At 53.8% G+C, this 13,683-nt stretch overlaps 2 protein-coding genes across 2 annotated transcripts; one reads left to right on the top strand and one right to left on the bottom strand.

The window, feature by feature from the left end:
• The first annotated feature begins 702 nt into the window (after positions 1 to 702).
• On the top strand, positions 703 to 6,340 carry EPOR (erythropoietin receptor). Its single transcript, XM_042927434.1, is given in 9 exon segments — positions 703 to 905; positions 1,778 to 1,913; positions 2,312 to 2,490; positions 2,568 to 2,725; positions 3,231 to 3,384; positions 3,468 to 3,555; positions 5,275 to 5,362; positions 5,456 to 5,858; positions 5,861 to 6,340. Coding segments are annotated over 9 exon segments (1,524 nt in total). The 5' UTR covers positions 703 to 790; the 3' UTR covers positions 6,064 to 6,340.
• A 1,243-nt stretch (positions 6,341 to 7,583) lies between these two features.
• SWSAP1 (SWIM-type zinc finger 7 associated protein 1) lies at positions 7,584 to 9,217 on the bottom strand. Its single transcript, XM_042927433.1, has 2 exons — positions 8,969 to 9,217; positions 7,584 to 8,244 (listed from the first exon to the last, which is right to left on the bottom strand). The coding sequence occupies exons 1-2, from the start codon at positions 9,215 to 9,217 to the stop codon at positions 7,741 to 7,743; spliced, it is 753 nt and encodes a 250-aa protein (XP_042783367.1). The 3' UTR covers positions 7,584 to 7,740.
• Positions 9,218 to 13,683: the final 4,466 nt, after the last annotated feature.

Raw genomic sequence — 13,683 nt, 5'->3', positions numbered from 1 at the left:
GTCACATGCCCACGCTGGACCAATCACGGTGCTCCAGAAAATGGAGTGTTCTGATTGGCTACTCTGGGGCAGGGCAGGCGCAAGTATCCACCCCTTCCCCCCAAGCACTTACTTCTGTTCCGGTGTTAACCCTAGTTTAAGAAGCTGAGCCCAAGCAAATAGCTTTCACGCTTTGTACTGTAATTCCTGCTTCGGATTCTGTGTCTCCCTCTCTGTCAAAAATAAAAACTTTTTTAAAAATCACAAATTTCAACATCCAGAATGTTTTACCAACATGCCAGAATATATGTATGGTATATATCGTCTGGCCACACTGCCTAGCACTGCGCACTCAACCGCCAGTCGCTATTACGATTATTTATTCCTACCCAGACTGGGAAGAGATGTTGATTAGCACGATAATACCAGTATGTTACATTTTTGGAATATTTGCTATGTGCCAAACCGGATTTGATAGATGAGAAGGCTGAAGCTCAGATCAGCCACCTGTCCAGAGTCACACAGTAAGAAAGTGCAGAAACCGGCACTGTCCCTGACCCCCAAGCAGTCGCGGGGTCTCTAAGGGCCCCGCCCCCTCCCGCCGGGGCGGCAGGGCGGCCGCCTCCCGCTTATCTCGGCCCAGGCTGCGTGTGGTCCCGCCCCCTCGGGGGAGCTGCCACTTGGAGGCGCCTGGCCGGGAAGGGCCTGGTCAGCTGTGTCCGGCGGAGGCAGCTGCTGACCCAGCTGTGGATTGTGCCAGGGGCGGAAGGGGAGCAGGGGCCCTGCGCCCCCCGTGGCGGGGGGTTGCATCATGGGTCACCTCTGGGCGCCCCTCTGGCCTGGAGTCGGCTCTCTCTGTCTCTTGCTCGCTGGGGCCGCCTGGGCTCCCCCACCCAACCCCCTGGACCCCAAGTTCGAAAGTAAAGGTAAGGATGGATCTGTGTGTAGACCCCCGCAATGGTTCCTGGAGGGCAATGCGAGGCCTGAACTTCCAGCCTGGGTCCTGGGAGCCACGCCGGGTTCTGACCCTACAGTCTAGGATCTGGGGGCTGGGGGCTGAACCTCCTTAGAGTGGCACCTGGCTGGCATGCTGGGGTCTAAGACTCCAGACTGTGTTGTGGGAGGGGGTGTGGGGGTGGGGGGCATAAGTTTCCCGTTTTATCTTTTCAGGGAGCCTGGGACATAATAAATCCTAACGGGGCAGGGTTGGTGCTGGGTCTAGGCCTCGAAATCTAGAGTCCCCAGGAGAGGGGATCTGGCCGACCCTCCACCAGGGGAGGGAGGACAAAGCCCGCGTCGAGGCCGAGGGGCCGGGCCTCAGGCGACTGTAAACATGGTTTGTATGCGGGCGCCAGATGCCTCGGCTTGCCGGGTCGAGGGAAGAGGCGAGGGAGGGGTTCACGGTTGGCGCTATCGGGCTGCCGGCAGCCTGCCGGGGCCGATAGGGGGCCCCGCCTTCTCCGCACACGTCCAGTGGCTCGCCTGTCCTGGGCCGGGGCGGGGCGGGCAGCGGGGGACCGCGGCCCTCCAAGCCGCGCGCGGTCCAGCGGGTTGTGGGGTGGGCGGGGGCGTGTGTGGGGACAGTAAGGCAAGCCACCAGCGCTTCGGAGTTCGGGGCGGGGGGGGGGGGGGGCGGCACCACCTCCGCGGACCCTTCGAGGGCCCCCGCTTGGGCTAGCGAGCGAGGCGGGGCTTTTTGCTTATCGGTTCGCACAGGCGGCGGGAGCGAGGGGGAGGCTGCTGTGGCCCGAGGACTGGGCTCTCCCGACCCCCTCCCCGTGTCCGCCTCCCCCCGCAGCGGCTCTGCTGGCTGCCCGCGGGCCCGAAGAGCTTCTGTGCTTCACCGAACGGTTGGAGGACCTGGTGTGCTTCTGGGAGGAAGCGGCAAGCGCCGGGGTCGGCCCCGACAACTACAGCTTCTTCTACCAGCTCGAGTGAGTGCGACCGGGGAGGTGGAGCGCCCCCACCCTCTGAGGAGGGGGCGGGTGGGCAGGGGCTCACACTTTGGGATATCTGCTGGCGTCGGGAGCGGGAGGACACTGGTGGGACGGGAAGCCACTGGCGGTCACTGGTGGGAAGCCCCGGGGTCAGTGCCGACGCGCCCCCTAGTGGCTGGGGCCGGAACAGTCTCGCGATCTCTGTTGCGGAGCGATCCCAGACATTCGGGCAGGGACAGCACCCCTCCAAATAGGCCTAAGGCGTCGCGTAGTCGGGGGCCGGACGCCCCCTGGTGGTAGTGTCCAAACCGGGCCCAAGCTCCAGGCAATACAAACTCTCTCGCACCCCCCACCCCCAACTTGCTCCCTTCCCTCTCTGGCCCCTTGGCGCACAGGGGCGAACCGTGGAAGCCATGCAGCCTGCACCAGGCGCCCACGGCTCGCGGCGCTGTGCGTTTCTGGTGCTCGCTGCCTACGGCCGACGCGTCGAGCTTTGTGCCCTTAGAGCTGCGCGTCACAGCCGTATCCTCGGGCGCTCCACGCTATCACCGTATCATCCACATCAACGAAGTGGGTACGTGCGCAGGGAATGGGGAAATTGTCGGGTGAGGGAGTCTCGGTCACCGCCCACCTGATCAACCCCTCTCGCAGTGCTCCTGGACCCCCCCGCGGGGCTGCTGGCGCGGCGGGCCGACGAGGGCGGCCACGTGGTACTGCGTTGGCTCCCGCCTCCTGGAGCCCCCGTCGCAAGCCTGATCCGCTACGAAGTGAACATCTCCTCAGGCAACGTCGCAGGGGGCGCTCAGAAGGTGAGGCCGCCCGGACCGCCAGTCCAAAAGGCTGTGTGGTGGACAGCCCCGCCTCCCCTTCTAAATCCCGCCCCGATGGCCGGCATGGCCCCGCCTCCTGGCCGCGCCCCTCCAGGCCCACCTCTGACGCCCGTCATCTCTTTGCCCAAAACACATCAACTCCCACTGACATGTCTTCCTTGCCAGTGCCTCCCAGTCCACCTGGACCCAAGCCCAAAGCCCACTTACCCCCTTGTCCCAAATACTACACCCCTTCAACATCCCGACCCTTTGCTCCCTGGCCCCGCCCCTAAATAGCCCGAGACCGCCCCCTGCTCCCTGAGCCTCCGTCCTGATTGGCCCGAGCCTTCCTGGAACCCACCTCTTGCTTTCATTGCCCTTCCCCCTCACCGCAGTATTGCGAAACTGTCCTTCCTTTCTCTGATTGGCTCAGTGCCGCCCCACAAGCTTTTCTCTGCTCGCCCCGCCCTATTGACCACGCCTCTCACCCAGGCCCCGCCCCCAGGTGGAGATCCTGGATGGCCGCACTGAGTGCGCGCTGAGCAACCTTCGCGGCCGAACGCGCTACACTTTTATGGTTCGCGCGCGTATGGCTGAGCCGAGCTTCGGTGGCTTCTGGAGCGCCTGGTCCGAGCCTGCGTCGCTGCTGACAGCTAGTGGTGAGGCCCCAGCTAGGAGCTAGGAGGGCCTGGGGAGGAGCGTGGGGTAATCCTACTGCCCTGACTTCCTCCCTGCTTTGTAGACTTGGACCCTCTCATCCTGACGCTCTCACTCATCCTCGTGCTCATCCTGCTGCTGCTGGCCGTGCTCGCCCTGCTTTCCCACCGCCGGTGAGCGCCCCATTCGGGCACCTAGCCCAGACTCCAACGCACTTACGTTCTCCTTTTGCTGTGGAAAGCTAGGCTCAGAGACGGAAAGGCACTTTGCCCAGGGACACACAGTGAGGAGTCCGTGGCAGGGCTGGGATGCAAGCCAGACCATATCCAGAATCTTAGTTAAAATTCTTGGGAACATTCACCTGGTTTTCCTTGAACCTCAGCGGTTGCTCCTTTTTGAATTCCTTTGCTTGTTCCTTTTCCCAATTTCATCAACTTTCGTAAAATCCCCGGATGGGCCTAATGGAAAGATTTAACATCCTGAGTGCCTCCTGCCTCTGTTATCAAGCTCCTTAGATTGTTTATGGTAGGACCAGCCATCCTGAGGTTTTTGTTATTCGTAGCTCATACTATGTGGTTTCATACCCCCAAGCCTTGGCACATGCTGTTCCTTCTGCCTGCAATGCCTTTCCTGCCTTGTCTGCCAAGCAGTATTCTGTTGTCTTTAAGGGCCTTGTTTATTTATTTGGTTGGAAAATACATACTGAGTGCCAACTATGTGCTAGGCACTGGGGAGAAAGTGGAAAACAAGCATCTCTCTGACCTTGTGGATCTCAAAGCTGAGTCAAATAGCAAACAAGGGTACCAACATATACGGGAGCAGAGAGGAAAGAGAGAGAATCCCAAGCAGGCTCCATGCTGTCAGTGTAGAGCCCGACGCAGGGCGTGATCCCACAAACAATGAGATCATGACCAGAGCCAAAATCAAGAGTTGGTTGCTCAACCGACTGAGCCACCCAGGCACCCCAGCAACAGATATTTGGTTATACATTGTGGTAAGTGGTATCACAGAAACAAATGGGGTGTGGGGCCGTGACAGGCTGGTCAGGGAAGGCCTCTGGAAGATGATATCAGAATGGAAACCTGACCTTTGGACAAAGGCAGCCGCGAGACAATTGAAAAGGAACAGCAAGTGCAAAGGCCCCGAGGTGGGAATGAGCTTGGGAGCACTGAAGCAGCTGCCAAGAGGGTATCTCTGGCTAGAGCAGAATATATTACGAGGAAGTGGTGAATGATGAGGTGAGGGAGGTCACAGGGGTCAGAACGTGCAAGGTTGTCTGCAGGGCTGTGGAGAAGAGATTGTTATTCTTTTTTTTTTTTTTTAATTTTTTAACTTTATTTATTTTGAGAGGGAGAGAGAGAAAGCATACATAAGATGAAGAGGGACAGAGAGAAAGGGAGAGAGAGAGAAAGAGAGAGAGAGAATCCCAAGCAGGCTCTGCAGTCAGTGCAGAGCCCAATGCAGGGCTCGAACTCACAAACCGTGAGATCATGACCTGGGCCAAAATCAGGAGTCGGATGTTCAACCAACCGACGGAGCCACCCAGGTGCCCCCGAATTTTACTCTGAGTACATTCAGGGAATTATGGAAAGGAGTGAGAAGGGAAGTAACATAATGAACCTCCAGACAAGCCTGGGCCAGGTTAAGGGAGAGCACCAGGCAGTGTATGTTGAACTCCTATGCATCCTTCAAAACCCTGTTCCAGTCACCCATCTGTAGGGCCTTGCAGATGCTTCAGCCAGAGCCTCTGTTCCTCAGCCCCTATGCACTCCTCTGCCTTGTGATTATGAGGGACTAGGACTATCTGTGCCCCTGTGGCTGCTTTTTAGGGGGGTATTGGTGAGCATTCAGTGACACATATCCATGTAATTGTTTCTTTTTGGCTTCATCAGGACTCTGAAGCAGAAGATCTGGCCTGGTATCCCAAGCCCTGAGAGTGAGTTTGAGGGCCTCTTTACCACCCACAAGGGTAACTTCCAGGTAGGTGGCCTGGTTGTCCCCTCGGGGCCTGGGGTTTCCCTGCTCCTGTGGCTGAACCATAGGTCTCTGAGCAGGCTGGTGCTGTTTCCCCAGCTGTGGCTGTACCAGAATGAGGGCTGTCTTTGGTGGAGCCCCTGCACTCCCTTTGCAGAGGACCCCCCCTCCCCCCTGGAAGTCCTCTCTGAGCGTTGCTGGGGGGCTACCCAGGCAGCGGAGCCGGGGGCAGAGGAGGGGCCCCTGCTGGAGCCGCTGGGCAGTGAACATACCCAAGACACCTACCTAGTGCTGGACAAGTGGTTGCTGCCCCGGAACCCACCCAGCGAGGATCTCCCGCGGCCTGATGGCAGTTTGGACATGGTAGCCATGGATAAAGGCTCAGAAGCCTCCTCCTGCTCATCTGCCTTGTCCCTGAAGCCTGGGCCAGAGGGGGCCTTGGGTGCCAGCTTTGAGTACACGATCCTGGATCCCAGCTCCCAGCTCTTGCGCCCAAGAGCACTGCCCCTGAGCTGCCCCCCACCCCACCCCACATAAAGTACCTGTACCTCATGGTGTCTGACTCTGGCATCTCAACTGACTACAGCTCAGGGGGCTCCCAGGAAGCCCAGGGGGACTCATCCACTGGCCCCTACTTGAACCCTTATGAGAACAGCCTCATCCCAGCCACTGAGCCTTCGCCCCCCAGCTATGTGGCCTGTTCCTAGGACTCCAGCCCTCAGATGCTTGGGGACCCAGCGTGACCTCAAGTGCTAGCCCAGGCCCTAGACTTATTGAGCAGGGTTGGTGAGGGCTCCCTCAGGACCAGGGGCATTGCTAACCTCGGCTTTCTGCCCAATCCGTCCTGCTCAGTACAACCTTGGAGTATTTTAAAATGTATAGAGTTGTATGAGTGTATGTGTGTTTGTGTGTGTATGTAATTTTTTTCCCCCTTTCATGACTTCTACAAACATCCTTGTAGGCCCCATCTTTCCCTGGGCCCAGACCATAAGGGCAACGGTAAAAGGCCTTGAGCTCAGTCTGAAATTCTGGACCTGGCGATATGAATAATAATCCTAATAGAATGAAGGACTCAGTATATGTTATACTAGCTGCCATAACAACAAAAAAAAAAACCTCCTAAATATGACTGGCTTTACACATTAAATGGTTTCTCTATCATATTTCAATGCAAGCAGGCAGGCAGCCATTTCTGGGATGAGTCAGAAGCCCAGACCCTGCTGGTCTGTAGATGGACCCCCGGCATCTTGCTAACCAAGCAGCAGAGAGAAAACAGGAGATGCTGGGGGCCATTTTAGGGATTAGAAACAGTCCCAGGACCCCAGCTCGGTCCATGGACCGTTGTGGGGGGAGGGGGGGAATGCAGTTAGGCTGTGCTCCCTGGGGGAAGGAAAGCTGTTGCCTGAGCCTCTGGCTAATTTCTGCCACGAATAATAATGATATCACTAAATTAGACATGACCTAGGAAAGACGGGCATATGCAGGCGTTCTAGAAGCTCTACCAAAGCCACCCCTAGCTAAATACCCTAAAAACTCTCACACGCGTGAGCCAGGACATGTGTGCAAGAATGTTCATAGCAGCAGATATGTCCATTTGATGAATAAATTGGGATATGGTCACCCATGGAACTATATGCAGTCGGGAGAAAGCAGTGAACTAAAAACTGGCCTAATCTTTTTAAAAAAATTATTTTAACATTTATTCATTTTTGAAAGACAGAGTGCGAATAAGGAAGGGGCAGAGAGAGAGGGAGACACAGAATTTGAAGCAGGCTCTAGGCTCCAAGCTGTCAGCACAGAGCCCGATGCGGGGCTCGAACTCATGGACCGCAAGACCATGGCCTGAGCCGAAGTCGGCCACTTAACCAACTGAGCCACCCAGGCACCCCAAAACTGGCCTAATCTTAAATGACAATGTTGAGTGGGAGAAGAAGGAAGTCTCAGAAGATTACATTTATCATGAAACTTTTTATAAAGTTCAAAACAGCAAAATTCAACAATGTTAATTGGGCATAACAGGTACATGATAATGCTATTTTTATTTTTTTTAAGTTTATTTATTTTGAGAGAGAGAGGGAGTGGGGGAAGGGCAGAGAGACAGAGAGAGAGAGAGAGAGAGAGAGAGAGAATCCCAAGTAGGCTCCATGATGTCAGTGCAGAGCTCGACGTGGGGCTCGATCCCACGAACCATGAGATCATGACCTGAGCTAAAATCAAGAGTCCAACATTTAACCAACTGAGCCACCCAGGTTCCCTGATAATGCTACTTTTAAATGAGAAAAAGCATTTTATATTCTTTAGGTCTTTGAATCTGCATGTGTCCCTGAAGTAAGTATTCCAGGCATGGGAAACTGAGGCATAGAGAGGTTGTCACACACCAAAGCTCAAGGCTGGCCTCCAGAGCTTGAACCTTTGTCTAAGCTGAGGTTGCCAGCCTGGGTAGGCCACGGGGTGATTGTCATCTCTCCATTTGGTCGGAAAGCCACGCACCACTCTGCCCTAGGCCCCAGCCCACCTGGATCCAGGCAGGCTCGGAGGCGGTGCTGTCCTGGGCCTGGCGTCTCTGCCTGCAGCCAGCACTGGGCAGGGAAATACCGCTGGAGCAGTGACACCTGCAGGGCATCCCCACTGACTCCCTCCTCCTGGGTCTGTAGGGCCACAATGAGCCCACAGCCCTGGCCAGGCCCAGTCTGGTGGCTGAAGTGGGCAGCTGTGTCCAGAAGCAGCGCAGCCAGGTAGGCGGCGTCCTGGGGTCCCTGGTCTTCCACTAGGTACTCCTCGAGGCCATCCAGTAGCAGCAGGGAGGGGGCTGGACCGCGGGCCTCATGGGCAGAGCACAGAAGCTGAAGGAGTTCGTGGGTTGAGGGTGGGTACTGGAAGCGGACCTTCTAGAGGTTGGAAGAAAGGAAACGGCCACATTCAGCTCAGGAAGGCAGGCTCCAAGCTAGAGCTGCCCTGCTTCCTCGTATATACTTCCCTGCACTAGGCTCTCAGACCCCAGACAGCTGGTTCCGAGTGAAGCAGTTCAGAATGGCCGCATGCTCTTCAATTCGTACCCACTCACCACCCTTTTCTTTAATAACAAGATTTTATTTTTAAGTCATCTATGCCAAATGTGGGGCTGGAACTCAACATGCTCAAGAGTCACATGCTCTGCGCCCACCCCCGTTTTTTATCCCGCATTTATCACTGCCCGGTGTTAGCTGGGAACAAGGTATGTTTTTCTTACCAAGTATCTAAGGCAATCTTTCCACGGAAAACCTGCCCATAGCGTTCTTAGTCGGGCCTCCTGACCGGCTCCAAAGGAAAAGCTGGCGTTCAAACTGGACTCAGGTTTAGCCCCACCCCTTACTCACCCCCCGACTAACCCCACCCGTTGGGCACCGCCTTTCTTCGCTAGCTCCGCCCCCTCACCAAACGGTTTCCCAATCTTAACAAAGCTTCCTACGGTCCCGCCCCTATTATTCCGCCCCGCGTATTCATGACTCCGCCCCGCAATGGCCGCTAAGGCTCGCTCTTCCTTCTTCTCCTCCATTGGTCTGTCTACCTGTCACTCAATCCTCAATTCGCCCAGTACTAACTAGCCCGCCTCCGGTCCCGCCCCTCGGTTACCTGTAGCCGCAGGGGGTCGAGTGCTGCGCCAGTCCCGCGGGGCAGGCTTTGAAGAGGCCTTCGAGTCAGAAAGAGGACGGGGCCTCGGCCCTCTCCTGCCGCTTCCAGGGCCGCCGCGAATAGCAGCGCTGTCTTTCCAGACCCTGGGCCGCCGAGCAGCAGCAAAGGCGGTCCAGCCTCAGCTGTATCCTCCACCCCGGACCTTGCTGAGGTGCCTAGGTTTAGCACCCGCCTCAGCGTCTCCGCCATTCGTAAGATACTCGTGTCCAGTCAGCGGCCCTTTCCTGCCCTTAATCCCGCCCAAGCCGAGGTCTCATTGGTTACAATGCACTTAGCGTCTCCATTGGTCCATGGATCTGCCATCAAAGTTAGATCGGCCTTTACTGGCTCCTCCCCTGGTGAAGGAGGGAGGAGGTACAGAGGCGCTTGAAGGAGAGATTGCCCTTCCCTTGTGCGAGTCCGCTGAAGGAAGCAACGCGAATATTACTATTGTGAATTAATCAGCTAATTAGACATATACAAGGGTTGAAAGTTGGAGGAAGCAGGCCCTAATCACTGACACATTACTTAAAGTCTCCTAGCCTCAGTCTGCTCACCTATAAAATGGAGCTCGTGATATCTCAGAGGACTATTGTGATGGGAATGTTGTCTGTGTGTGTTTCTGCTGATGTCACCCAATGACAACTGAGGAAGTGAGTGAGGGAGGCACTTGTGTGCTTGTCTCTCCCTCTGCACCTTAGTATCTGCACAAGCTGTGTTGGAGGCTTGCAGGCTCAGGAACATTCACGTGCAAAACATCAGCAGCCGTCTCTGAGGGTCTGTGAGAAGAGGAATCTCAACTGGTTTCCTTATTGGCCTGGGGGCTCCTTGGGTTTTGCTTGGAATAAGCGGGGTGGGCATGGCCATAGATCAAAGAAGCACCAGGAGAGACAAAAAGACAGGGGGTGGGAGACTAAGGGACAGCCAAGGCAGGGGACCTTGTTTGTCTGGTTCACTTAGGTGTCTCCAGCGCCCAGAACAGTGACTAGATGGTTGTAGATTTTCAATATATGCTTGTTAAATGAATGAGTGAAGAAAGGAAGATAGGATTTTTGAGAAACTGGGAGAGGAGAAACAAGGTGAGTGGTTAAGTGAGGGTTGGCTGGGTCTCCTCACCCAGACCTCGCCCCAGAGCTGCCACTCACCCCTGTTGCCCTGGCAACTCTCTCCTGGTAACTTCAAAGTGGTGCTGTTGCCAGGAGACACAGGGGCGGGGTGGAACTGATATTTCCTGGGCTTTCTCTCTCCCTCTGGGGCCAGAAAACAGATCCGCCACATCCCGCAATACATCCACCCACACAGCTGGGCACCTCACACACACCCCCTTACACACGTGTGCGCGCGCACACCCACACGCATCTCTGCCTATATTCCACTTTCAAAAGCCCCATCACCCACATGCTCACAGCCCTATCCTAGCACAAAACATCCCAGACACACTTTCTCTCACACTTATGTCCCCACACTCTTTCCCTTGCACACACACAAGAACACACTCTGATACAACCATACCATTGCTATTACACACACACACGCACACGCACACACCCAGACACATTTCCTTAGCTAATGTGACTGCAGCTCTTTCTGTACACACACACACACACACACACACACACACACACACACCACCGTGTTGCATTCCTTGTCAAAGGCATCACCTCAATCCCCCCGCAACAGATGCACAACCATGATTCACCTCACTTTGCAACACTCCAAATGCACAAACACCCAGTAGTGACACATATATCACATCGTCGTGCAGTTACGTACACAAGAGCATGTCCAACACAGCCCCATTGCACTCGCTATTCCCTTGCTGAGGGAACTCAGCTCCCAAATATCCCTGTGGCTCATTTTCCCACACCAGGTCATGGTCAAATATCACCTTGTTACAGAGGTTTTCCCTGATCACCTGTGTCAAATTGCACGCCCTACACTTTTTAACGGCTTCACCATCTTTGTTTTCAAATAACTTATCATTTCCAATGTCTTGTTCTTCTTGCCTCTCTCCTCACTAGAATGTCAGCTGCACCAGGGAGGTTCTTTCTTTTGTTCATTGCTGGGCCCCCAGCTCCTACAACAGTACTCAGCACACAGCAGGTGCTCATAAATGTAGACTGAGTACATTGGCAGAGATGCAGAGGTTTGGCATGTTTCTTGTACACACAGTACTTCTTTCTTTTCTCAGAAGGCTGTCTTCATATCCTGATGGAAGGACTTTTACCACAGAGAAGGTCCTGGGAGGGAGGACCAAAGGGTGAGGAGACTGGGGAGTAGACATCTCAGTCAGTCTGTGTTTCTCCCTTGTTTTTCAGCATCACGTGATTAAATAATTCATTTAACAAAATTTTATTGAGGACCTACTGTGTGTCGGACCCTGTTTTAGGCCCTGGGGCTTCAGCAGTGAAAAGACAAATAAGTCTCTGTCCTCGTGGAGCTGACATCCTAGTGAGGGGGAAGATAATGGCCACTAAGCATAAAGAGGAGTTTAAGTAGTCTATGAGTGGATGATAAATGTATGCAAAAAATTTTGCCCGGGGGGGGGGGGGGGAAAGCTGAAAGGACCAGTTGTTTGTTTCTTGCCATTTTAAAGAGGGTGGTAGAGGGGGCAGGTCTCAATGAGAAGGTGACATTTGAGAAGAGGCTTGAAGGAGCTGAGAGAGTAAACCATGTAGAGCACGGAGGGAGAGCATTCCAAGTGGAGGCACCTGCAAGTGCAAAGGCCCTGAGACACTGGGAGCACTTTGACTTTTACCAGGATGCATGGGAACCAGCCATGAGAGGTTTTGAGCAGAGGCAGGTTGTGGTCTGACTTGCATGGTAAACCAGAATTCAGTTTTGGTTGAGTTGAGTTTGAGATTCTGTGAAGCGTACAGGGCATGTCAACAAATCTTTTGAGTAAGTACATATACCTTGGTCTGGGTTTTCTACCTAAAATTATCCATCCTGGGATGGGGTGTGGACAAGGTAAGGTCGGCCGTCTCCACCCCCTCTAGCAGGCCCAAACACTTCTTTGTGTCCGGCAGCCTTCACTTTACCCTTTCTTAGCCAGCACTTGGTTTCAGGACCACGGACAGCGCTAGCTGGGTTGGCTGGAACGCTGTCCGCTGTGCTGAAGTTTTGCTTCTTTCCTGGCCCGCGTGGAGGTAGCTGTGTAACAGAAGGAACCAAGGTGTCAGGGGTGGGATCCCTGGAAATAGAAGCTCTGTTTGGTGAAGAAGAGGGCTCCGTGATTCTCTCTCTCCTCTGTCTTAAGCCCTCTCATGCCCCCATATAATTCCCCATGGCCCACAATCAGCCCTGCCACCTACCCCACCTCCTCTCCTATCTGCCCCCTGCCTCGTTCAGCTCCAGCTGCACAGGCCTCCTCACTGGTCCCTGAACACAGGGGGTTGGTTTCCACCTCAGAACTTTGGTGCTTGCTGTTCCCTCTGTCTCAAACTTTCCTTCCCCCTGCCTATTTATATGGCTCTCTCCCTCCCTCCTCATGCTTTTGTTTGTTTATAAGGAGGCTTCACTCCCAGCATAGAGCCCAACTCAGGGCCTGAACTCTTTATATCTACCCACCTATCTATATTTTATTTATTTATTTTTTAAGTAGTCTTCACGCTCAGTGCAGAGACCAACACGGGACCTGAACTCATGACCCTGAGATCAAGACCTGAGCTGAGGTCAAGAGTCAGATGCTTATCCAACTCAGCCACTCAGGCTCCCCTTTATGCCTCTTTAAATTGCAAGCTCTGTTCCCATCCCAAAGGTGTCCATTGTCCTCTCTAGCTTGAATTTTCTCCTATCGCTTGTCAATATCTAATGTATCAGAGATCCCAAACCCTGACCTAAATCCTTGATCCTAGAATTTGGAATTCAGAATTCTTCAGATCTTTTTTGAAAGGTACTATGGTATTGGGGCGCCTGGGTGGCGCAGTCGGTTAAGCGTCCGACTTCAGCCAGGTCACGATCTCGCGGTCCGTGAGTTTGAGCCCCGCGTCAGGCTCTGGGCTGATGGCTCGGAGCCTGGAGCCTGTTTCCGATTCTGTGTCTCCCTCTCTCTGCCCCTCCCCCGTTCATGCTCTGTCTCTCTCTGTCCCAAAAATAAATTAAAAAAAAAAAAAACAAAACGTTGAAAGGTACTATGGTATAAATACTATGTATTGCATAACATCCTAGTGGGGCCTGGGATAACATCTCCAAATCAAACAATTTCCTTTATCTGCAATGAAACATGAGAATATTCATATCAAAAGGCACCTGTGTGACTCAACTGATTAAGCCTCCAGTTCTCGATTTGGGCTCAGATCATGATCTCACAGTCCATGGGTTCAAGCCCCGCATCGGGTTCTGCACTGATAGCATGGAGCCTGCTTGGGATTCTCTCTCTCCCTGTCTCTTAAAAATAAATAAATAAACTTTATTTAAAAAAGAATATTCACATAAAGTTCAGTAAATAAAAGCTATAATAACTTTATGTCAGTAAAGGTCAGGCTTTGCCACAAATGAGCTATGAAAGAAGTTTGGTTTTCAGACATTTTTGAAATTTGGAGTTGTGACTCTGTGTCTAGTGTATTTATCTTGTTGTCTGTCTCTCACATATTAGAATATTAGCTTCCTGATGGCAGAAATTTGTGTCTCTTCTGTTCACTGCTACAACCCCTGTGCCTAACTACACAGAACCT

This window comes from Panthera leo, chromosome A2, assembly GCF_018350215.1.
Source record: "Panthera leo isolate Ple1 chromosome A2, P.leo_Ple1_pat1.1, whole genome shotgun sequence".
Lineage (NCBI taxonomy): Eukaryota > Metazoa > Chordata > Mammalia > Carnivora > Felidae > Panthera > Panthera leo.
Note: the sequence above shows the minus strand (reverse complement) of the source record. Positions and strands in the feature narration are given on the sequence as shown.

What these genes read in the sequence shown, in the direction of transcription:
- SWSAP1 (XM_042927433.1), bottom strand. Translation starts at nt 9,217, where the DNA reads ATGGCGGAGACGCTGAGGCGGGTGCTAAACCTAGGCACCTCAGCAAGG. An exon ending in TCGACCCCCTGCGGCTACAG is followed by an intron (nt 8,245 to 8,968) that starts GTAACCGAGGGG and finishes TCCAACCTCTAG; the next exon opens with AAGGTCCGCTTCCAGTACCC.